This window comes from Phoenix dactylifera, chromosome 3 (assembly GCF_051530095.1).
Source record: "Phoenix dactylifera cultivar Ajwa chromosome 3, Ajwa_hap1_PhDact_Kaust_v1.1, whole genome shotgun sequence".
NCBI classification, from domain to species: Eukaryota; Viridiplantae; Streptophyta; class Magnoliopsida; order Arecales; family Arecaceae; genus Phoenix; species Phoenix dactylifera.
The window spans coordinates 37623306-37650050 of record NC_143192.1 but is presented as its reverse complement, the minus strand read 5'-3'; the positions used below and the strand labels follow the sequence as shown (position 1 = coordinate 37650050).

The following is a 26745-nucleotide window of genomic DNA, read 5'->3' as shown; positions in this document are numbered from 1 at the left end:
AGAAGGAAGAATAGAGGGCTGAAGAGTTGTGTTAGAAAGATGGTTAGAAAAGGACCAGTATGATGGGAGACATAAGGGCTTGTATGAAGAGGAGACCGAGTCCAAGGAGGAACCTTTCCGTGCTCGAAGGCTTGAAGGTCGGAGAGGGAACATGGATAGGAGGAAAGGGCTGATTGGTGATGAATATGGTAAGGAAGTTTTTGGGGGTTCACGGCTTCAAGAGAGGGGGCCAAGAAATCCTACAACTGGCTTCCTAAAATCCAGCAATGAGGGCAGCACCACCTTGCAACCGAGGGCTACTCGGAGGGATGATGAAGTTGCTGCAGTTTCAGATCCCAGCAGCTGCAAGTCCGAGCAGCGGGAGGACAACCAAGCACTCATCTGCAGCAAGACCGAGTGTGCTGATGCTAATTGCAGCGAAGATAACATTGCCGAAACCAACTGCAGCAAAGGAGATGCTGCTGAAATCATTGGCAACACGATGGAGGAGGCTGAAGCAAAGCTTACGGTAGCATTTTGCAGCAAAGAGGATGATGCTAATGGTGCTAAAGGTGCAGAAGAGCAGCTGAAGTTCCAAGCAATGCTGCAACGGTTTGAGTTCAGACTTATGTACCAGCCAAACAAAGATGATTGGGTGGTTGATGCACTGTCTAGCGAAGAAGGGAGTCAATTTCTGGGGATGGCCGAAGAGGCCAAACAACAGAAATCTGTGGCACTAGATGGTGCCAAAGGGCTGACATGGGACAACCATCGAGATGCAGCATGGTTGAATATCCAAGATCAGCAGATTGGAGGAGGATTTGATGCACTTGTAGAGGGAGTTGCCGCACGTATTCGACGACAGGATAATCTGATTTTATACTAGAGGATTGTGTTTGGGCACTTCCTCGGTAACAGGGAAAGATGTCTTCCGTGGTGGCTTCACACATGTATTCATGTGAATCTTTCTCTTTATTGGAGGAAGGTTTCGAAAAAAATGAAGTCATGGCAAGTGCTGATCTTTTGGGGGAGAAGGCCTAAGGAAGATGACATATGGAAGACCTATGTTGATGTGGGTCAACGGTGCCCACACCATAGCCTTAGGGACAAGAAAATTCTCCAAGAGAGGGGGAATGTTGAGACCCCCACGCCGTTGAGCCATAACCTTGACACGTCGGTGGAACCCAACATCGGCTGCGGCCCAAGGATGGGCCAAATCCATTGCTTGGAGGCGTGCCAAGAGCGTGCACCTCGGGCGAGCACTGCAACAACGTGTGACAACGGGACAAAACCTTTTCACACTTGTGCACATCGAACCGAGCCCGTCCACACCCGACCGCGTCCGGCCAAGCCTATTCACACTCGAGCGCATCCAATGAAGCCTATTCACACTTGGGTGCGAGTGGAGGGACCTGACCAACAGGGCCGAGTCCATCAGCCCGTGCACACCTGAATGCATGCGCCGACATCCAACACATGGCCAGCAAGCATGCCCAAAGGCCAAGACAAGTGGTAGCCATCCAATGGCCCTAGAACCCCCACAGGACTAGGAGACATCAGGCCATTCATGTGCCACATGGCGAGCCTCAAGGGCGTCCTACAAGGAGCCGCAAATGCAGCTGCAAAATTTCTTCCAAAGAAGGATTGGACATGGGTCAAGCAGCCAAACTGTGGAGTCCCTGTCAAGCAAGGGCTCTTCCATATCTATGCAACCCGGGAATTGCAAGGCCTTGGATTCAGTAGGCCAATGATCATCAAGCCATGCATGTGCCACTTCAGCAATCCGTGTGCATGGCCAAACAAGGAACGAGGACACTTGTCGCAGTGTGCATCAAGGCCAGCTGCAGGCGGCAGCAAGCTGAATCAAGTGCAACCATCAGAAGGCCCCATGTGTAGGGGCATAACGGGAAAGCCTCCCATTTTGGGAATGCCCACATCAGTAATGCGCGGAGTCCCAGAAGTCTTCCATGGCCATTCGATCTGGGAGAGCAAGGGCTCAGATTCAGCGGGCCAAAGATCAACGCCCATGTGCAGCACATGGGAGATTTCAAACAAGAAAGGATCTGCGAGATGCCAACCAAGAGCATGCGCCAAACAGGAAAGAAAATCTTCATGCACCCAAGTGCAACCGAAGGATTTCTCCTAAGCGCGACACATCAGCAATCCACGTGAAGGACACATCACGGCCTAAGAAGATCACGCGCATCCCGAGAGCTTTTCTCCTTTGCATTTTCAGCATGTGACTTGCATGGAAGAAGTTTGAATTTGAATTTGAATTTTTTTCCCATTCGGCTGATTAGGAACTTATTTCATGCTCACCTTTTCCATATGATTTTCAACATGTGACCTGTATGTAGAAGTTTGAATTTGAATTTGAATTTCTCCTCCATGCGGCTGATTAGGAAGTAGTTTCAATTATCTCACCAATAAGCCATGTATGGCACATGAGTCTTTGGTCTATATAAGGGAGTCCTAGGCCTTTTGTGAGGCATAGAATCTTTGATGAATTGTCATTTAGCTCTTTTAAGTTGTAAGTCCTTTAGGGAGTCGGCCGCAAGGCTTGGGCTAGACTAGGATAAATTAATCCTCTATAGATTGTAAATGCTAGGTGGTCCCTTTTCGACCTTACTAGCATCTCCTTGTCTTTCGTTGTTATTAGAATTCGAAGCCACATTCTTTTTTTCTATCCAGTTCATTGCTGGTGTGTGTTTTAAGCCGAGTGCTAGAATAGAATTCTAGGCGAATAGGTGAGAGTTCAAAGCAGCAAAAGATAGTCACATTACCCACAAATCAATCCAACATAATCGACATCGACAATCCCTCAAGCGTAGGATCATTGGCGTGGGACTCTTGGACCGTGCATAGCTGACCACGCCAACACGCGCTCTAGCCCCATTAAATGCCACTTTGTGGCATTAAACGTGCCTGCGCAGGCGCACTAATCAGGAGAATCACGCACGAAACTGCATGCAGGTGCGTTGCCCTGCGTGCGGGCGCTCCTCCCCTCGTGCGGGAACCGGTGCGAACCGGTTTGGTTCGCACTGGTACCGGATTTGTATTGCTCGGTTTCGGTCATGAACCGTACCGGTCATGAACCGTATCGGTCAGGGACTGGACCGGTCTGATACGGGTTGAACTGGTCGGTACGGATCGGTTCAGCCAAGAATCGCCAAACTGGTATCGGGAGGCATACCGGTCGGCCACCGGATCAGTTCGGATCGGTTCGATCCGGTAACGAACTGATACCACTGGTTCAGCCTCCAAAAGCCAAAAAAATTGACCTCGCCGGTACGGGCTGATACCGGTCGGTACAGACCGGTACGGAGGCCGGTTCGGACCGATTCGGACCGGTATAGGCCGGTACCCTTTTTTACCACTGTACCGGACCGGTCAGGTCCCTGACCAGTCCCATACGGGCTGAACCGGCTGGTAAGGGCCGGTTCAGCATGCCATGGGTTCAGCATACCATGGTCCACAGTGAAATAATGTGTTTCTACCAGGATAAAATACAATATCCAATTTCATATTCAAACTATACTTGCATTCAAATGTTCAATCACAATATCTAATTTCAAATCCATTTTAACTCTACAGCCAAAGACTACGGCTGCATTTAACCCCGGCGACTGGGTCACAAGATCACATTTAACTCCTGTGGTCTAAGTCATGAGACCGCATTTAACCTCTGCAGTATAGGTCACGAGACCGCATTTTACCTCTACAGCATAGGTCGCAAGACCATATTTAACCCCTATAACATGGGCCACGAGAGTGTATTAATGAGGTAGGTCCATAGTCAATTTCTAGAACAATCAACATGCCAATGTGTAACCCACATTGTTAGGGTCTATAACATAGTTACAATGATAATCAGAAGATACATATATATACATTCAATTGAAAATATTCTTTTTCGAACATTTAAAATTTCTAAGACAATCCAGCCATTTATAAAATAAATGAATTTTTCCAAAATTCAACTGCAAAATTTACAATATTATGCAAACATAAGCCAAAAACAATGACGAAACTAGGACAATATCCCTTGTTTACTTGTGGGTGATCATGAAGTTGAAAACACAGGCTTTGGACGATCCAGCTTCAAGCCTTTACTCCTCACATCAATCAGATTCTAATGTTCACAAGCCCTCCACCGCACAAGGTGGTTCTCCTTGCAATGTCTTGGTTTTACAATAGAACATTCAATAAATATAATTTTCCTTGCTTGATCCGATTATATAAATATAGTAAAATTGTACATGATGGATGAAAACCATTCATCTAATTAAGAGCAACACAATCAATAATCAGATTGATGGAATTGCAGAAATTTCTTATGCAATTAAATTGAAATCATAACAAAATCGATAGGAGTTTTATTTTTTTCAAATAATTTTAATAAAATCCTGCAAAGTGTAGGATGTTACTTACCTTACAGACACCAACAACTAAGTAAATTATTCACCTTACAAGGATCCTTCGAGACCTAATAACCCAAAAATCACTCTTCTTTCGAATCAATGCCCCACTAATATTTTAAAATATTTTCTAAAAATTCGGTAAAATTTTAATTTCTCAAATAATGATCATGTAACAGAGGAAATGACCGCTTTCCTAACAAGTAGGCCAGTAACCTTGCTTGTTTTTGTCTATAGGGTGAGAGACGAGAGGCAACACGGTGGGGGCCCCTTTGGGGATTTGCTCAGAGAAAGGTGTGAGAGAGTAACAAAGAGAGAAAGGGAGTGAAAAAGAGAGTGAGTGAGGGGTGGAAGGGAGGGCACGGTACCCTTTGACATGCCTCCTCTACACACAGGGAGAGGGAGAAGGGGGAAGAGAGAGTGAGAGTAAGTGGGGGGGAGAGAGAGAGGAGGCATGAGAGGTGGTGGAGGCGAGAGAATCGAGGGTAGGAACGTGAGTGGTAGTGGGGTCAGGGATCACTTCGCGTCGATGGTGTTGTTTCTGGTGAGGGCCAACAAGGAGGAAGTGGTGACTGGTCGAAATCAGGCTATGGAACCGGAAGAAGAGATGAGAAGTAGAGAAATTAGGGAGGCAGTGAGCACCAGTCGAGCAGTGGAAATCTGACGAAGAGGTCATTGCAAAGAGCTGATGAGATAGAGGTGAGGAGTGAAAGAGAGACAAAGGGGCCGGGCACGGTCATGTGTGAAACATGGGACTTCTTCCCTTATTTTTGGTCTTTAAGGTAGGGAAGGGCCTACCTTGCAAGTAGGCCTAATGATGGCCTAGGCCATGGGACCAGATGTTACAATATCTCTGTGCACACCTCTCTAATATGAGAAATAAGTGAAGTCATGTTATATTATGTTCATATATATCTTTGGTGTCATATTGTTAGATCATGGTCTCTTATTGGTTCACATTTAATTGAGTCTTACCAATAATGATGAGACTTCAAACCAAGGTTAGCCGAATTGGCACCATGATCATATCGGTCGGCTACTAATTCGGTTCGATTTGGTACGATACCGGTTCGGTACGGGGTTAACTGGATGGTTCACCCCGGTTTAGCAGACCATAAATTCAAGCAAGGTCAGCGGAACTGTTCCGAGCCGGACGGTTCCGTCCATTCCGAGCCGTACCGGTGGCTCACCGCTATGATTCTGGCGGTTCACCGGTACGGTTCTGACAACGAAAACGAGACCCATTGCCAGAGCCGGAGAAGGAGAAGAAAAGACAGCGAGCAGGGGAGGGAGGGAGAGGGAGGCCCCCGACAGCCCTCCGTTGGCATCCGCTACTCTTCGCTAGCCTCTCTCCTCTTTCTTCTCTCCCTTCTCGCTCTTTTTCTCTCTTCCACGGTACCGTGCCCTTAAAATTGGGACGGTTTCCGATACTGGTTCTTCTGGCCTTGAATTTAAGCCTTTTGGAAAGAGAGGGAAGGAGGGCGAACCGAGTGGCTCGAACTGGTTCCACTCTGAGCCGGACCATGCTTCAAACTCTAAGCTCACAACATTTTCTGAAAATACCGGCCGAACCGTGGCGGTCCGATTCGGTATGGACTATGGAGTGAATCGGATGATTTGGTAGTACGAAGTGAATCGGATGGTTCGGCCCGGTTTAGGAGACCATGTTCCAAACTCTGAGCTCTATATGTGCCAAAAAAATCCTATTGAGTTCTATAGGTGCACGATTATGTATGTGGGAAAGACATATACGTTCTGTAGCTATGGCATATGGCATTGACTAGTCAAACATATTTGGCAACTAGATGGGACAAGGCCAATGGGAACAAAACAGCAGATCGGAGCGAGCCCCTCTTTCATGGCTCCCTCCTCTGCACGTCGGCTCCCTAACCTCCATCGGCCGGCCTCGACCTTTCTCTCTCTTCCTTCCTCTCCCTCTCCCTCCCTCCCCCGCCCTCTTTTCATCTTTTTCTTTCATCTTCTCCCCCTCCGGCACCGGTCTTGTTTTCGTCACTGGAACCGTCCTGTGGCCAGTACGGCTCGGGATGCCTCGAATTAGGCGGTTCGGAATGGTTTCGCCGACCTTGCTTTAGATACTTCCTGGATGGAAAAAGCTTTGCAACACCACTCATTTCTCAAGTCTAGTCTCCATGAATGGTGATTGGTGGGCTGGTACATAGGACCCACCTGTCACCCACATGACAAGCATGTACTACAATCCCTGACTGCCATAGGGGAATTGGTGCTATAAGCAGAGAAATGAGCGGTGCGGGAAGTAGCATTGTGGATACACTCGAGATACTTCTCTAGTACATCCAAAATGAAAGGGAAGGTGTTTTCTTTCTTTTCTAGTGCTAAACTTTTTCATAGTAAATTGCAAATTTTGAAGTCGATGATGTTGATATATAAAGTATGCATTGGGGTCTATGGATGTGAATGATGATTGAATGATGAGCCTGCAAAAATTGATGCTATGATATAAAGTATGGACTATGTTATTTTGATAACCTATTATGCTTTATAGATGCTTTTTATATACATATGTTTGTAAATATATGTGTTTTACTATGCTTTATGGATGCTTGTTATGTACATAAATATGTATATATATGTGTATATGTATATGTGCAGTTATGCATAAAGAACATGTATATTCATTGGCACATCCTAGTTGTATCATATCGTATTTTTTTCAGATTTGTCATATTAACTAATCCCTATTATGTCGTATCCATATCCCATATTTGTGTCCATGCTTCATAAATGGCTGCAAGGTTTTGGTGGATTCCAGTGGGCTTTCAAGTTACTATGGTGCTCAAGTTGTGTTCTAGTTTTTCTTTGGTGAAAATCTACTTGTCAAGATGGCTTTCAATAAATTTTTGTGTTGATATCTCAAGATTCGTGTACGAGGGTCATGGACAACAATCTGGGACTTGTTTTGTTGGGAAATTGAGAAGCTAGTGCTGTAATAGTAAGGACATCTTATTGGGGATGAAAAGCTAAAGAAGGTAGAGTGGTAGACCATATATACATGCAGTCCAACACCATTAAGGGATTTGACTGTTCCCATTTCAGAAGACTTGGTTACGTAGACACACCAATATCAAAATTTGTAATGTATGAAGCATCTTGTGCAGATATCTCACATTTGTTTTTATTTTATGTCTGTGAATGATTTACGTTCAAACATTTGTTTCTTGGAGTACTCAAACACTTACGTATTCATAATGTCAAATATATTTGAAGGATAGCTTTTTACTAGATCATTTACAATCCGATGTTTCTTTATTTTCTTTTTCTGTTGCCCAAGGGGTATGATCATGGTAATAAATCTGTCACAGAAAGAATGCTTTCATCTAGATCATTTAAAACCTAATGTTTTTTCTTTTCTTTTTATGTAGCCTAATGGGTATGACCATGGTGATAAATCTGTCACAGACAGAATGCTTTCAGCATCAGCAGACCACATCCAGGTTGCTTGCTTTGATAGTTTTGAAGTCCTGTAACTTTTGAATATTAACTCTTAGACAATGTTTTCTTCTGAAAACTTGCTTAGAAATTTCTATGCAGGAAATGGATCTTCCGTAAAGCATTAACTTCATAAGGTCATGCCATCTGCTGTTGTATGGCGTCAGACCCAAGAAAAGTGATTGCCATATGAGCTTGAAAATTGAAGATTCATAGCCTGCACAAAATTTCTATATGAGCATCCAGAAAGTAGCATTGTCCTTCATTTTTATTTCAATCTAACTAATAATACTACCATACTTTCCTTTGATTAGCTTAATGCTTTCAGTATTGATAATGACACAAAATCTCCACTTTTTAATAAATATTGGCGAACAAATTTTCTTCAAATAAGAAATATCATCACCTTATTGGAGGAAACCGACGATAGGTGTTTTCCAAGTTGCTATTTGCAAGACATCAACCAAAACACTGCCATGAAATGCTGAAACACATGGTATTTTCTGTTTAAATATAAAATTCACTTTTCATTATAATTGCACATGTTCAATAAAAGATTGCAGTTAAAATTTTGCTAATTAAAAGATAAAAGGGTCCTATGGTTTGAGTGCAACATTATACCATTGACTGCAGAGTTGAATTTTTTAACTTTATCTTCTTGAACTACATTTTGAAACTATATAAGGAAATACTTGTCAATTCTTGCTAGATATGGATATTGCCAAAGAATAATTACCTTATTCAAAAATTTGAAGTGTTTTTATATACTAAAAGATCAATATCTTTATGGTTAGTTTTACAAATTTTGTTTCAACAATCATAAGAACCAATATACATATTCTCGAGAGCCACTTACATTTAGTCTTTCTTTTCGCTTGCCTCTTTTCAAGCTCCTCACCCGGGTTTGCATATATGGTGGTGGTGATCGATGTCAATCATGAACAAACCCGAAGTTGGTGGAATAAGCAGAGGATAGTTTTGCAACTTTGGCAACATCTCTTATGCTTGCATGAACTTTTGGCTGTCTTTGAATAAAAATAAGATCATTTTGTATACAGATGCATGAGAAAACAGCAATCATAATAGAGATGACAACAATAAAAGAATAAATGTTCAACCAAATAATAAATCATTTTCTTAATCTACATATATTCGAATAATTAGAATTGAATATGTAAGTCTTTTGATTCATGAGAAAAACACCAATAGCGTTCATTTACTAGTTTTTTGATAAATATTTTCAACTAAAGAGATGAGGCATGTAGGGGGAAATATTGATGTTGAAATCCCTAGGAGGCATTTGCAAAATTGGAGAAAGGTGTAGATTTAATCTATTATTATTGGTCCAACTCAGGTGTTACATGCAAGCTATCTTTGAAAAATGTTGCCTTCTAGTAAAGTTATACATTCACAATTTTTTATCATGCTTGATATATAAATCTTGAGAACATTTAGCTTGATAATGTGTTATAAGATCTATATTCTGATCATTAAGTAGAGTTATGCTTTCTTTATTGACAATCTGGAGATCCGTCGGAGAAGATTTAGTGGCCCAAATGCCTTTTTGGTTGTTCTTTGGGCGAAATCCTAGAAAAACTAAGAAGCATACAAATAAATACAAGTTGGATTTGAATTTCACTTGTACCGATTAAGGATGGGTATAATGCATGTGTTACCAAGTATCCTACTGACAAAGGTTATCGATGGGTGTACATAGATACACCAAAGATGCCCTCTATATCGCATATTTTAGCCCCCAAATTCTAGTTTTAGATTTTTTTTTTAATTATGTTTTCTTTTCCTAGTGCAATGCTTTTGCAAAAAACAAGGCAAGAGAACTGATTTTAGTGTTTGAGTTGTGGTTTTCTATTCATGCTAAGGTCAAGGACATGCATATTTCTAACACGAGCTAGACAAGTTAGAATCAATGATCTACTTAAAGCATATATCTTAGAATTAACAATTGAAATAATACTAGATTCCTACTGATGAAATGCTTGGTACCTTTTCCAAATACATTCAAGCTTTATTTACCAAGAAGAAAAGTTGAACACCTTTTGGGCACAATCTTGGTATTAGAGAATGATAAAGATTGGAAATCTATCTTGCTAAGGATTTAAGTCAAGATCTGCCGTACCGCCCCATATGTGCCGTACTGTACCATACCGAAAGAAAACCGGTACGAAACACATATTGAAGCAAGGTTCGCCGTTTCGGTACCGGACCTTGTATCGGTGCTACACTAGCACAGTGTCAGTACGGTATGGTATAGAATTTTTTTGGTGTAATAAGTGTCGGTATGCCACATGTATCGAGTACCAGTACTGAACTATAGTACAACAAACAATGGTTGAAACTTGAGAGAATTGCTTTATAGCGAGTTGCATTGCAATGGATATAACCCTTACCTGGAAGGAATGATAGAAAATGATTTCTAAATCAGATTTATGTGTCCTATGTATGGGATAAAGGAATAATAATTATGTTTATGCTTATGGTTACCAGCATTTTGTTGACTGCATTTCCCATTTTGCTATCTATTTTAGTTTTTATAAGTTATTGTTGACTGGAAATTATTAATTGCTAATGTTTCAGGTTGGATTAGCAGCTAATTTGAGAGACTTTGTTCTTACAAATCATGAAGGAAAAGCTGTAAGAGCTGATGCAGTAGATTCTTTTGATAAACTTTATTTTGTTCTTTTTTCTGTGCAATCTTTACTGAAACCCTTCCTTTCCTTGGGAGGCGGGCTAACATGTATATCCTTATAAATATATGAAATTGTGTGTATATCTTCTCAAATTTACATTTTGCATGTATACCTTCTATAATTATTTCTTTTTGCATATATATCCATATAAATATTTGAAATTACATGTATACCCTTGCAAATTTACTATTGGCATGTATACCTTTATAAATTATTTCTTTTTGCACGTCTTCCCTTATTAAGGGTATACATGCAAAAAATATATATAAGGCTATACACGCAAAAAGAAATAATTTATAAAGATATACGTATAAATAGTAAATTTGCTATGTAATTTCAGATATTTATAACAGTACACATGCAAAAGAAGAAAAAAATTGAAGGGTATATATATAAATAGTAAATTTGCAAGGGTATACACGTAATTTCAGATATTTATGAGGATACACAAGAAGAAAACCCTTTTTTGTCCTATCTTTTTCCTAGTTGAACCATGAGGAAAATATGTTGTATGAATGCAACACAAACAAACTTCACAGCTAGGGTGTGATTTCCTACATTTACTGCTTCTATAAGTTATAATGCACTTATTCATGATAATACAATGTATGTTATTTGTGTCCACTACAAACTTTTGATTTGAATCTATCAAGCTTATTAGAAATCGATACTTTTTACATTATGGTCTGCCCATGAAAACTGAGAGTGTGAGATAGTGTGAAACTTCTACTGGAGTTTGCTTTCTTGTCAATCAAATAGATGCAGGTCTGTCAGAGCCAGAGCTGATCAAAACCCGGGCCGGGCCGGGCTCGAGCCGGGCTCTACAGCAGAAATTAGGCCCGATGGCTATGCCCAGGCCTGGCCCGGCCCGACTGTCGGGCTTAAATTTTTGTCCAGGCCTGATCCGACTTTATAAATTTGGTTCTAGGCCCATCTAGCCCAGCCCGATCCGATAGGCCCGACCCGACATGCCCGATTTTTTCTTTGTTTGGAATCTGGAAATGGGCCAGAATGGCCCGACCAGGCCCGGCCCGATTTTTTTGGTCGGGCCGCTTTTCTTGCCCAGGCCCGACCCATGGGCCTTTTTTTAATGCCCAAGCCCGAAAAATTTCGGGCCGGGCTGGGCGGGCCAGAAGGCCCGTGATCAGCTCTAGTCAGAACCATTAATAGGAAATGATTATAAATAGTGTCCATCAATACTAATATATTTCATTTGTTTGTGGAAAATCGTATGTTGCTCACATACAAATATCACTTTGAATATCAATGATCTAAGTATAGGTTTAGATACCCCAACTATGAGATCAGACATTCTCCATAAATGACCGAGGCTGATAAAAAGTGATCATCAATCACAATGTCTAACCCATTCCCCAGCCACTCCCTCTTCGCACAAGGATACCTTGTGCCACTTCAAATTATAAGGGACATAAAAGTTATTGTTCCTGAAATAAGATCCCTTTCTCTTGCCTGTCTCTTTTCTCCTCTGGCTTCCAAAAGCTCAGTTGTGATGCATTAGGATATGCGTTTTAGAATTGCATAATGCAAAGCAGGAATCTCATCATAGTTGAAGACCAAGAATTTGTACTGAGACTTTCAAAGCTTTCATGGAGAGAAATTGTCCAGATATCCATATGATATAGAGACCAAATAACAGCCATCTTACATAAAAGTGAGTTTGTGTAGTCTGTAGAAAACTGAGGAGCATTTTAAGTTTTTAACTCTTAACAAAGCCATTACCATTGTTTTAAAAGACTACAAGTGGCAGATGGGCTCCTGGGGGGCATCTAGTGCTGAGGTGGATGCTCAGAGGTCAAGCAGCTCAAGAAATAAGTTATAAAAATTAATGATTATATTTTGGAAAGATGATATACCAAATAAGACATACGAAATGAATCGTAAATATCAACTTGGCAACATCCAATTTAATTATAAATCGATCTCATCTTGTGTACTCAAACATGAGGCAAATTGCTGAAGCACCAGCTTTGGGCAGGCTGTCTTTTAAAATAGTGATCATTGCAGCAAGTTTTGACCTTCCTGTAGCCAATAGGAACCTGGTAATTTGGACAACTGGCAACTTCATGTCATGATACGACTCTTGAGTCTTGATAATATGAACAGTCGTGAGTAAAGGCTATAAATCTGGAAAACAGATTTTGTGGATTGAAGTCATAAATAGTGATAAATCATGAAATGTGTTTATGCAGCAAAGATCTAAATTATAAGCAAACAAAATGTCTAATTGAGGATACATCAAAGAGAATTGTAGCAGTAAGATCTAAAAGAAGTCCAGCCTCAGCAATTATATAGCCAAATGACAGGCAATGCAAGATAGGGTGTACCATTTTCTAATCAAACGGTTGACATAAAATGCCTACCTTCTATTTTCATTGCGGAAACTGTTTTCTATGCTGGCCTGCTAGGATACATAATGGCATTGTTCCATGCTACGAATTCGGAATTACTATTTGACAATATGTAGTATGTACATTATGTCAAATATTACAATGGTAAACCTACATTTCATCTATGGATTTGTTAAAGCCATCCTTGCCATCAAATTTCTTCAACAGACTCTTTTACGTATGGTTGAGTTTGATAAATTTAAATGAATCAAAGATGACATCAAATAGAAGATGGTACAAAAGTTTTTATGATAAAAGAAATAATCTCTCTTTTTTCTTTTTCTAAATTTAAATTTAAATAAACTTGTCTTTCTTGTTCCTGAACAAGGATTTAACTTCAGGTGTTGATGCGCATGTAAGAAAAAATGAATGGGCGTTGTGGTGACCTCAGTACTGACCCAGCAAAATCCTGCTGGTCATTAATGGATGTACTAGTAAAATCATAGTTGCATAAGTTACATATTCATGCATTTACAGACAACTTTGCTAAAGATGTATGTGGGCTGAGACATGTATTAAGTGCCTAGTTTGTCGTTGGGTCATTAATGGGAGCCACTTCTATATGTTATTTCCATTACCTAAATGATAATATTAAAGTGCTTTCCAAGAAACACCTTCAACTCCTTGATCTTGTTATGTCTCTTCTCAAGACCTCAGGTTTTCTAATCCATGGATTGAACTCTTCAACTTACTGTAACTCCACAACAACAAAACCTAGGAGGTGTATCATATAAATCCTTTTAATAAATCTCCTGCAGAACACCAATCATAATGACCAACTCAAATTAGCTTCAGTTAGTATCAAGGTTCGTCGTCTCGGTACCGGACCCCGTACTGGTGCCACATTAGCACTGTGTCAGTATGGTATGGTATGGGATCCTTTTGGCGTATTGAATGTATGTACCCACCCGTATCGGGTACCAGTACCGAAGCGGTATGGTACGATATGCCCCGTATTGGCCCGTACCGGTGTGCCCCATACCGCCCGGTTCGGGCTAGTATGGCGAACCATGGTTGGGAACTTGGGATCATAACTCATGGAATTAAGCATAGTCATATTTGAAAATGTTTCAAAATTGTTAAATTCTAATTGTTCATGGACTTTATGCATGAGTCTTGCTACAAAGGGTGCTTAGATCATTCTTTAAGTTTAGGTAGTACAGTGGCCAATTCAAATTAGCATTAGTTGAGATCATGGCTTGAAGGGAATTAAGCATAGACATAGTAGAAAAGGTCTAAAAATAGTTAAATGCTATATCTTTGTGCTTGACATTTGTTACCATAAAGGGTGCTTCAGTGTTCCAACAGCTTCGTCAAGCAACTGTTTGAGAATCTACATTTGTGCACTCATTGGCATGTTTCTCTCATGGAAGAGTGCTATATTCTGTTTCCTACATTCTTTTGTCATGGTTTATGAATTTCCGTCTCTTAAAATGCCACATTCTTCTAGACCGCATGGAATCAACTAGGAAAAGTTTCTATGGATGACAGAGAGGAGGATACGTGATATCTTTGTGGCAGTATATGAAAGGATATAAGATTAGATTTATAAAGATTGATACATGACTTCTGACCTCTTCTACGAGATTCAAGAAATCTAGACTTTTGGCATCACTTGAATTTCAAAATTCAATTGCAAACTCATTGCTTATTCTTTGAACTTTTTCCAGTTACTCCACTAGAAACTTGGGTGAGGTTCACCTGTGGTATGAATAACAAATCATAGCTAATGTTTCGTGGAACAAGGAAAAGGTAATGATGCTGCAAGTCTATCTTCCTGCCTTAGAACATGAATAAGTTCCTCCTTAAGTTGATTGCCATAAGTTACTATCGGACAGGTTTAATGAAGGCGATGCTAACCCATATAAACCATCACCAAGTTAAAGAACTACAACATTTGTATGCATTTGGTTCATAATATACTTAATAAAAATGTTCTTATTGATTTTAAAGCTGTGTCTACAGGTTTTCATTTCAAAATCATGTTTTGACCATTTTCTTCATTCAATAGTTCTAAATATTGAGAGTTGAAATCTTTTTATGAGGTTTTTGGTCCTTAGAAGGGAAATAGTGGAGGATAATTCTAAAAATTTAGGGATTGGAAAACATAAACTTGTAAAGCCTTATTCAAAATAAAAATTATCTGCACCATGTTTTTAGGGGTTGAAGAACTTCCATTATGGGACGAAACACCAAGATGTCTAAAATATAACCTTTAATTATTGAAAATCTATAAAGTAATAAAAGATACTCATTTTTGTAGGCGCCCTGACTGCGCGCGGCCCTGGATGGCCCGCGCGGCGCCCAGGCCGCACCCCTGTCCGCGCGTGGCGCCTAGGCCGCGTGCCCTGTCCGCCCGGGACGCGGGCCATCCAGTTTGAGGAATTCATGATGAGGTGCGATGTCGTCGAAGACAAAAGAATGACATTGAGTCGTTTCCGGCGCAGTATTAATGAGGACATTAGGCGAGAGTTGGTTCTTCGTGAGAACTTCGTTAGACTAGGCCTACTCTTTTGTCCTAAATTATGAATTGATGACAAAACAACAACTGGCACGACGACCTGCTAGTCGGACTCCTTCACCCTTTGTTCCATCTGGAGCCAGACCTCAAACCACAATGACATTCCATAAGCCCAATAAAAATGTGTTGCCTACTACCCGAGATAAAGGCAAAGGACCAATGCCTGACAACATGCCATCAACCGACCCCGACAATGTTACAGATGTAAACAAGTGGGGCACGTGGCATTAAACTACCTGCGCAAGACACTCTATCTTGGGGAATAGGAGAACATACTTGATGACGATGTCATCGAAGAACAAGTCTATGAACCCGATCCCGATGACGAGCAGGAAAGCGACGACGACGATACTCAGCGGGCCCATCCTGACGAATGCATTCGGCCCACTCTAGGAGTCGTCCGATGTGCTTTAACCCAACCTAACGTGATCGATGACTGGTGTCGCAATACAATTTTCCACACCTACATCAAGTGCGGGACCAAGAATTGTAAAGTGATTATCGATAGCGGTAGTTGTATCAATGCGGTTTCATCTAGCATTGTGTCCCGCCTGGGGTTGAAAACAGTTCCTCATCCAAATTCTTACAAGGTATCTTGGGTTGATACTTCTTCAATCGCCATCAACGAACGGTGTCGGTCCCTATCCGCTTTCTTTCGTCTACAGAGGACATTTGGTGTGACATTGTTCCAATGGACGTCGGACATATTATCTTGGGCCGCCCTTGGCTTTATGATCGCGATGCAACCATCTTCGGACGCTCGAACTCATGCTCATTCATTTTTGAAGGCACAAAAATCACGTTAAATCCCTTACGTCCTAGGCTACCCAACAAGGATAACAAGAAACAAGCATCTGGTAAGAGAAGTTTATATATCATAAGTCCAAAGAAATTTGAAAGGGAGGCAAACCAAGAGTCCATTGTGTTTGCCTTGTTCGCACGCGAGGTTGAAAGCACCAGCATTGACCAGCCTTCTGGAGACGTGGTTCCGTTACTGGACGAATTTCATGATGTTTTCCCTCGGGACCTTCTAGACCACCTACCACCTATGCGTGAGATCCAACACGCTATTGACCTAGTCCCAGGAGCATCTCTTCCCAATTTGCCGCACTATATGATGAGTCCGACCGAACATGTCGAGTTGCAATGCCAGGTACAGGAGTTATTAAAGAAAGAATTTATTCATGAAAGCTTGAGTCCTTGTGCTATTCCGGCATTGCTCACACCTAAGAAAGATGGAACCATCTGGAGTTCCCTCTTTGCATGGCCGAGCATCTCATCTCGAGTGATCAGTTGTTGCTCCACTTCATGAGTCCTTGCTGTGCCAGGTTCGTAGGTAGTCATGGTTGGTGGCGGGCGGCCGTAGACAAGTTGGTAGGGGCTTGTTTTGATGGCCGAATGGTAGGAAGTGTTGTACCAATATTTGGCCCACACCAGGAATTCTGACCAAAGGTTTTGTTTGTTGTGGCAAAAACAGCGAAATATTGCTCCAAGGTACGGTTGACAACCTCCGTTTGTCCATCAGTCTGGGGGTGGTATGAAGAGCTTGCCTTGAGATTGGTGCCTTGAAGTGAGAACATCTCCTTCCAAAAGTCACTTAGGAAGATTCGGTCAAACAAGTCCAAGGCCAGCGCACGGGTCATATGTATTTATAGTCGAGCTATAAATCGAATAACGGTTAAATATCGTTTTCCAGTTTCTCGGCTTGACGACATGCTAGATATGATGGCCGGAGCCACAGTTTTTCCAAGATTGACTTAAAAATTGGCTACCATCAAATTCGAATCCGACCAGGCGATGAATGGAAAACTGCATTCAAGACTAAGGATGGATTGTATGAATGGTTGGGTGATGCCTTTTGGGATTTCTAATGCCCCTATTACATTTATGCGGGTCATGACACAGGTACTCCGGCCATTCACGGGTACGTTCTTAGTAGTGTATTTTGATGACATCTTGATTTATAGTTAGTCGAGAGAGCAACACATGGACTACCTCTGACAAGTTTGTCACACCGTTCTGCCAACCTCTACGCCAACAGGAAAAAGTGCTCATTCCTTGTCGATCCAGTCATCTTTCTGGGTTTTGTTATATCATCTGAAGGAGTCTGCGCTGACCTCCACAAGGTCAAAGCGATTGTTGATTGGCCTGAACCGACGAGCATCCATGAGGCCCACAGTTTTCATGGATTGCTTTTTTTTATCGGCGTTTTGTCTGTGGGTTCAGTACCATTATGTCCTCGATTACTGGCTGCCTCAAAAAGGGAAACTTCTAGTGGACGCGGTCGGCCACTAGAGCATTTGCGGAAATCAAGAAAAGAATGACGGAAGCCCCTGTGATGCGCCTTCCTGATTTTTCTAAGGCATTCGAGGTCGAGTGTGACGCCTCAGGGATTGGGATAGGTGGCATCCTCAGCCAAGAGCATCATCCTATCGCCTACTTTAGCGAGAAGCTAAATGCCGCTTAATAAAGATATTCCACGTATGACAAAGAGTTCTATGCGGTCATTAAACTTTACGCTATTGGCATCATTATTTGCTTCCACATGAATTCGTACTTAGACCATGAAGCCCTCCGGTATCTCAATTGTCAAAAGAAACTCAATGCCCGACACGGTCGTTTGATTGAATTCTTACAAAAACACTTTTGTTCTCCGAAATCGAGCTGGGTCCGAAAATAAAGTAGCTGATGCGCTAAGCCAACGGGTTAATCTTCTCTCCCTCATAAGTGTTAAAGTCACTAGGTTTGATAGGCTAGGAAGATTACGTGTCCTGCCCTGACTTTGGAGAAGTTTACCTCGCCTTATCAAATGACACTGATGTCTCACTTGACAGCTATTCCCTTCGCGATGGATACTAATTTAAGGCCAACAAACTCTGCATACCTCGTACATCCATATGTGTCTTCCTTGTATAGGAAATTCATGTTGGTGGCCTTTCTGGTCACTTTGGACGGGATAAAACCATCGAGAAATTTGAACGCCAGTTTTACTAGCCGAGTCTGAAATGTGATGTAGCCAAGTTAATTGGACAATGTAGAACATGTTAGTTGGCTAAGCATCGCAAGGAAAACACTGGCTTGTGTACCCCACTACCAATGCCTGATTGCCTCTGGCAAGACGTGAGCATAGATTTTGTACTTGGTTTGCCACGTACCTTTCGCAAGCATGACTCTTTGTGGTTGCAATCGTTTTTCCAAAATGGCGCACTTTATTTCCTGTTCCAAAATCTCTGACGCTTCAAATGTTGCAAAGTTATATTTTGAGCATATAGTCAAGCTGTATGGCTTGCTGAAAACTATCGTGTCAGATCGAGATGTTCGATTCATGAGCTACTTCTGAAAAACTCTTTGGCACATGGTGGGCACGAAATTAAATTTCTCGACCACCTATCACCCTCAAACTGACGGTCAGACGGAGGTTGTCAATCGTAGTTTGGAAAATCTTTTACGCTATTTGGTGGGTGATCATAACAGAAACTGGGACTTTGTTCTTCCTATTGCTCAGTTTGCATACAACAATTCCATTAATCGGTCTATTGGTATGAGACCATTTGAGGTTGTTCAAAGATTTCGAGCTTGAAAATCTTTGCACCTTCTTCCCATGTCACCGCATGCTAGAGTCTCTGAGCCAGCCGAAGCATTTGCACATCATGTCCATTCATTGCATCAAGAGATCAGTAGGCTAATTGAATCTAGTAATCTTCGTTATAAACTACAAGCTGATTTGTATAAACGTGCTAAAGAATTTCATGTTGGCGACTATGTTATGATTCATAGTGCAGGATCTTTTCAAATCTTGAAACGGGTAGGCCCAAATGCATATGTCATTGATCTCCCTCCTGATTACGGCATTAGTTCTACTTTTGATATTGAGGACTTAGTTGCTTACATACCTCCTTTGCCTGTCCCTGATGCCCCATTTGACACACCAACTCCGCCTCCACCCGATATGCCTGCCTTTGATCCTCACACTTCTCCTTTTCAACCCACATGGAAGGACAAGATAGATATTATTTTGGATGAACAGATAATATCTACTATTGACAGAGGCATTCAATGTTTCCTAGTCCGATGGAGGAACCGTCCAGAGTCTGATAGCACGTGGATTACTCGTGAGGAGCTACAATAGATCGATCCAGATCTCTTGGAGCACTACCAGAGCCGCCCGCTGTCTCGCTTGATGGAGTCGAGTTTCTCTCACCCCGAGAGAGTTGGTACAGACACTAGTCCTAGATCTTCATTCAGGCACGTGTACAGTCGCAGATGCAGGAGGGCAGCTCACTCGATGACACTTTGGCTGGGTGATAGATTAAGAGAGAGAGAGAGAGAGCTTATTTGTGGGGTACTTGGGTCTTTTCTTCTGTAGGGGTATTTTGGGGATTTGCTCTTGTTATGCTGCCTATATAAAGGCTAGTAGGGCTTGTTAACAATTGGTTGTTGAATGAATAGAACTTTTCTTCCATATTGTCTTTGTTGGTGGATTCCAACACCCCGTTGGTGGATTCCGCGGGTTGAGTTGCCATTTTGAATATTGTTCTGCATCAATATTGAATTGGTTGGTTTGGGCCTTTGGGGTGTATCGAATTAAACCGATCGGTTACCAAGATAGTTGATTACCTTGGTTTGAATAGGAGGGAGAGGGAGATGGAGAGAGAGGAAAAGAAAGAGAGAGAGGGAGAGGGAGATTGTGGCAGAGGAGGGGGGAGAGAGGTTGAGAGAGAGATAGAGGGAGGAAGGGGGAGCCTTGTTCCGACGAGGCCTTCCGAGCCCTCCCTCCCTCTCTCTCGGCCTCTCTCTTTCCCCTCTCTCTCCCTCTCTCTTTTCCTCTCTCTCCTCCCTCTCTGGCTCTCTGTTTGTTGGTACACCTTGGAATGGTACGATATGGATCTATCGTGCCAAATCGGTTGTTTGCTAGAATGCCCTTTGGTACTGGTTCGGCGAACCTTCTCTGTAGGAATCAGACCTTTTATCTTTTCAAGGATCAAAAAAATATCACAATTTTAGTCTAAGGAGGTGAATTGTAGTTTAAAAAGGGGAAATGCAGTTATGTAACCAAATGACCTTGAAATTATAAAAAATTGATGCTTGGATAAAAGATGGGAGAATTACATGTTTCATGGTCTAGCAATTGCACCATCTGGAGAAAACCAAATGTTGTAAGCAGTGTAAGCATGATAAATCATAGGGCAAAGAGAAGACTCGAAAGATATCATTACATTCGATGTCATCATCCATTAGCTATGTGTGTATCTGCATTGAAGACATTGAAATAGACAAGAATTCAACCAAATACATAGTTGAATCTCCTGAAGGAGCTGATGTGGTGGTACATGTAGGTGCTCAAGATGATCCATTCATACATCGCTGTCTGTTATTCCTCAAGATTCAAGGCTTGAGTGTTGACTGATAGTAGTCACTCAATACAGGGAGCGAAATATATATGTTAGGGAGATGAGTATGATGAAGAAAAGCATAGTTCTAAATATCGATAATGATCCAGCAAAAAGATGATATTAAATTATTAGCATGTGTAAGATTTGAGTAATTGCCTAAAAGGTCTTAAATATAGCTAAGTAAAGCGCAAAAAAAAAAAGAAAAGAAGACAAACTAAACATTGGTTTGATTAGCTAAAGCTTGAATAGAGAATAGCGACCCTGAGCTGATAGTAACTCACAGAACCTTATGAGCACCCTACTAAGAAGATTCGACCTGATGATCCACCAGCTCCAAAATGGATTAAAAACATGCACTGTATAATATGTGCAATCTCTTTTTTCATTTTACATTGAAGCAAATACAAACAAGCTGCAAAATTTGCTGAGATCCTTTAGGCGTGTCTACCAAGAATTGAAGTCCCAAATTACATGCATGGCTTTCTCTCTGATGATATTGTTGTTTTGTGGGGTGGAAATGACCCATAAATAAAGGACCCTGCATGTTATGCTCTTGTACTCCCAGATGGCGAGTAACTAGCACGATCCGCTTTGGATGCTGTTCAGGAGTCTGAACAGGACAGCTGGGTGTAAAAAGTTATATCAGCTTGCAATACATCAAGAATAGATTACACCAGTCAGATGCAAGTGGCACCAATACATGAGAATGTGATTTATGCACTAAAACTGTATATGTTATCAATTCCATCACCTTAATATTTGATTATTGATGGGTGCCTTTGTCTTTCTACTATTTTACCTTATGGTTTTTAGTAGATTTATTAGAATTATCTTCAATCCAGAATCTTTGCTTGTTGGCTTCACAAGTTCTGTTTCTAAATAAGATTCTCATTTGCTTTGTACATTTTGCATTCTATGGATATTTGTGGCAACTGTAGTCTTTGACCCACAGAGTGGAGGGGGCCTTATATAATCATTCTATTTATATGGTAGTTTCTGTTAACAGATGAAAGGATCTGAAGTTCTGACTCATGATGGAGTACCAGTTGGATATGCTTTAAGCCCCACAGAAACAGTAAGAACTATAAGTACTCTATTGTTAGCTTGTACAGTGACACAAGCAGATATCACCCATTAGCATAAAGGCAGGATGTACTTCCAGTTTGCACTTGTTGATAATTTCCTGGAAGAGTCAAGAATGCACTTAATCTTGGGCATCGAATAAATTTTTCTATTTGAATGTTATATTGAACTATACTCGACGGATTTATGGTAAGATTTGGATTTTATGCTGTTCACTATTAATGAAATAATATCAATATGTTAAAAATTAAAAGCTCTTTATATGGCTTATGCTTGTTAACAGGTCAACTATGTGTCTGCACATGACAATGAAACTTTGTTCGACATAATCAGTTTGAAGGTATACTCAAACTATATTTTTCTGATATATAGTTCTCTATTCTCACATTATTCATTCCATATATTTCAAATTTTTTGCCACTTAAAATGATCAAGTATTGGTCATTTTCCTTGAAGTATTTTATAAGATTAAATCATTGTCTTCCAATTTTACTTAGCACAATATCCTTCTCTAGATCCACACTTTATCATGTTGGCACCAGGTCAGCACATTTTTGTCACCCTCCAGCAAGGTTCGCGGTACCGATCGTACCGACGTACCGGTCGGCTCCGGTATCGGTATGGTACCGTTGCCGAACCGAGCCGAACCGATACCGTACCGATAGGGTACATTTAGCGACCCATCGTCGTTTTTTTTTTTTTTGGAGTTTTTTGGATGTTTTTATGTTTAGGTTTAAGGTTAAAACTAGATGATGCAACTTATTACTTCCAAATGATTCAAATAATGAGATGAAGAACATAAAAAAATTTCAAATTAAGATACAATCAATTACATACGTTTAAATCACTCTCGAATATCTAAAATTGGGTCGAATGGCGATGCTTCTCGTCAATATCTGGATCATCAGCATAATATGGAGGCAGATCAACCCATTTCTCTAACCAAGCGGCATTGTAGTCTTGTATGCTCAATCCTCGAGGAATGCGCGTTGGATCATAAGAACTCTCGGATCTCTCACTGAAGCTCTGGCTCTGAGAGGTGTCTTGATAAGGGGCCCATCCGAATATGCCGGCACTAAAATCCGATCCGTAAGATCCTCCGGGCTGCGCAGGATAGTAGCTACCGGAAGATGACTCTGATGCACCATATCCATAGACTGGCTGAGGCCGCGGATAATAGGAAGACTCGGAACTTGATACATCAATGGATTCGACTCCATATGGAAGGTCATCTGCAGCTGCATCCTGGCCTCTTGAACGACCTCGAGGAGCTCTTCTTCGATATGCAATGGTATCTGACCGGCCTATATCAGACGGCCTACCGTGGTCCGTATCTTGTGTAGTATGTGTAAACTGAGACTCACCGGTGTATCGAAAACCTCCCTCCGGCTGTGTCTCATAACTAGTACCATACTGTCCTCCACTTCCTCCATGGCTAGTAGATCCATCACCACCAGAATCTTCATCGCTGCTGGTCCAAGTCTCCTCGACACTCTCCATTGGGGCTCTTTCCTTTCCTTTTCTTGTTTGTTGGGATTGACGCCCTCCTGATCGAGTCGACTGGGTAGTAGAGCGTCCTCGTCCTCGCATGAGAGGATCATCTCTCTGAACGGGAGCATCGGACCAGTCATGCGGTGACTGGCTCCCCTCTAGCCACGTCATATCAGCTGTAGGAGTGCGTGGAATGTTGCGCTCAACCCATTGCTGTGGATCGACTATAGCCTCGGTGGCTATGATACTGGCTGGTCGTCGAGGTGATCCCGGCTCATCAAGCTCGGGCTCCTGCTGCTGGGCCGCAAGCCAGTCGAGCATAGGATTATCATCATCATCTGTAAAAGTTCTATAGATGGGATCTGCATACTTGAGCTCCACTTTCTCTTGAATGCATTTTAGCCTCAACCGTAGATTGTAGTGCACATAAACTAAGTCGTTGAGGCGCTTTTGTGTCAAACGGTTCCTTTGCTGTGGATGAGGCCGAAGGTGGACCAGTTGCGCTCACAGCCAGTCGAGGAGACCGTTTGGGAGAGAATCCGGATAGCTATCCGCTTAAGATTTTTTGCGGATCCGCCAAAATGAATCCACCATTCAGCTGCAAAAATATTAAAGATAATTACATTTTATATATATGATGGCCTCATAGTTGAAGATAATTCAGATGCAAAAATGTCTTGCAGATTTGTATTGTACCTGGATTCATAGTTGTCTTGCTCACGACAGCTGGTCGCTGTCCAAAGCTGTGGCTACCCTCTCTAAATAATTTGGTCTGTGGAAAGAAGCTTGTTGTAGTATGTCAATAATATAAGATCTGATATATTTACATATGTTACTAAATCATAGTTACCTCTTCTATACATAACGCGGCGACTTCTGGATCAGGCTCCATCTTATAAATAACATTACGCAGAGCATGAAGAAGTTCATCATCCATACCAATTCCACTCTCGTACTGAAACCGGGGATTCAGATAGTATGCTGCACATAGATGACACCATCTTAGTATAACTATACAAATATATCAATCAGTATAATTATCAATATTATCGCTTACCTGCTAGATGCAATTTCCTACCCATTTGGGCTCCCCACCGCCGCTCAATGATGTCGATGTACTCCTGGGCATGGGCTACATCTGCCTCCATGATCTGAGCCTTTGCCTTCTCCATCATGTGATACAAAAAGCCCATCTGGGGATACCTCTCGCTATCCACGGCCCGCAGCACTTCATATAATGGTTTGATAGCCTTGACTATCGCATTGGCCCGCTGCCAGAATGACTGCCTGCTTACCAAGTCTTCCATCCTGCTTCCTTCAGTGCCGGCCTGGGCATATCTACTTTCCTGCCACTCGGGACTAACAAACATCTGACGTAGGGCTCCTTTCTTCTCGATAAGGCTATCAAGTGCAATGTAATTCGTAGCAAACCGTGTGACTCCTGGTCTAAGAATTTCTCCCCCTGCATACCTTCTCATTAATGAAAGAACCCAAGTATGGCTATAAATATACCTGGTGATGCATTGGGCTATCTCCACCGTATGTTGCACCCTACGGATCTTTCCAATATCCATCAGGATGAGGTCGATGCAATGTGCAGCACATGGGGTCCAGAAAATTTGTGGTCGCCGCTCCATCAAGACCTGCCCGGCCAACTTATATTGCGGTCCGTTATCAGTGACGACCTGCACGATATTCTCCTCTCCAATCTGATCAATCACCTCCTCCATAAGTCTGAGGATGTATGAGGCGTTGTGCACCTTATCCGAAGCATCAACTGACTTGTGGAAGAAGGTCTTCGTATCACAGTATGTCAGAAAGTTGATGATGGCCCGCTTTGTCGGACCGGTCCAACCATCACACATCAGAGTGAGCCCATATGTGGGCCACTTGCTTTTATATGAACCAATCCAATTCTCTAGCTCTTCCTTATTGTTGTCAAGAAGCTCACCGTAGATGTCCCTCGGACCTGGAGGATCAACACCGGGACCGGCAGTCTGTATGGCAGAAATGGCAGACTTGTAGTATGTATTGTCTGCAGCATTTGCTGGAATGTGGCTGAAGTGGAATCAGGATCCAATAGCTCGCCACATATCCTTCTTCTTCTCTTTCTTCCACATTGTGTCTACTCTTTGCTGCTTCGAATCTCTTCTGGGGAAGGCATGCGGATCTACATCATGGATTGACGCACCTGGTGGAATCCCTCCGGAAGACTTCTTTCGGCTACCAAAACCATCCAGGATAGATGCAATCCGGCTACGTCCTCTGCCCTCGCCCTCCCTGACTGATGTTGTCCTTTGAAACTCTGGATCTTGTCTGCTTCCACCAGAATCGGCGCCCGACTCAAAAAACGAGGGCCAAATTGAGCCCGATGCCTCGCCACCTCCTCCTGCTGCCATCGATCATCCAGACTCGCCCGCATGGCAGCCTGGATCTGTGCCTCCTCCTCATCTGGACCCTCGGCCTCCTGTGACTCCATCAAGTGATAGGAAGGTGCTTCTGCAGCTTGGCGTTCCACCTCCGCTTTCTGCTTGGCAGCCCTCTCCTTGGCTGCTTTGATCTCAGCGAGGTTTTTCCTCATCAGCTGACGGATGGTCGGTGGGCACTCCGAGCATGCAGATATCTCACGAGAATTACCGGCTAAGTGCTGCTTTAATCTGATTACTCCTCCTCCTTTGAAGCACTTGTGGCAGTAATTGCACTGAAACTGGTGACGTTCACCGAGCATCTTCCCATGCTCCCAGCCAATATTACGCTCTTGGGGTTGCCCTCTCCTTGATGGCTCCATTCCTACGACCACATTAATTTTTTTCAATTTTTATTTTTTTGTAATTAAAAATTAATTTTTAAATTTATTAATTAAATTATAAATTATATAAATTCTGTAAAAAAAAGTTAATGTCATTGAATCATTGAATCATTTCCTAATTTTTGACAATTAAATTAAATTATATATCAACAACATATAAAAATTTCAAAATGAAATGGAATCATTGAATCATTTCCTAATTTTTGGCAATTTTTGACTTAATTTTTTAAAGCAATTTAAATGAAATATTAAAAAAACAATGTAGGGGAATTTTACCTTATTTTGTTTTTGCTGGATTTTTCTTCAAGAAAAACGACGCTCTCCGACCTTTCTAATTTTTTTTCATGCCTTTGTCTTTTCCTTTCTCTTCTTTTCCTCCTCCTTTCTCTTTGCCTTTCCTTCACTTAAGCTGATGCACTTGTGGCTTCAGCCTTCAGCATTCGGTTGGCTTTTATAGCCAACCGTTG

The 26745-nt window shown here is 41.9% G+C and overlaps 1 protein-coding gene across 14 annotated transcripts in view; it reads left to right on the top strand.

Moving 5' to 3' along the window:
- LDA (limit dextrinase) overlaps positions 1-26745 on the top strand; it is a 100336-nt gene that overhangs the window by 59794 nt on the left and 13797 nt on the right. For 10 of the 14 annotated variants that reach the window (XR_016399878.1, XR_016399879.1, XR_016399877.1 and 7 more), the window contains 4 exons: positions 7799-7870; positions 10461-10517; positions 21902-21970; positions 22262-22318. Coding sequence is in view for 7 of the 14 variants with exons in the window: in XM_089929611.1 (XP_089785737.1) it covers positions 7799-7870; positions 10461-10517; positions 21902-21970; positions 22262-22318 (255 nt within the window). In the remaining 7 variants the exon portion in view is untranslated. The remainder of the gene's footprint in view (positions 1-7798; positions 7871-10460; positions 10518-21901; positions 21971-22261; positions 22319-26745) is intronic. The other 4 variants (XR_016399881.1, XM_089929612.1, XM_089929609.1 and 1 more) reach the window with 2 other exon arrangements.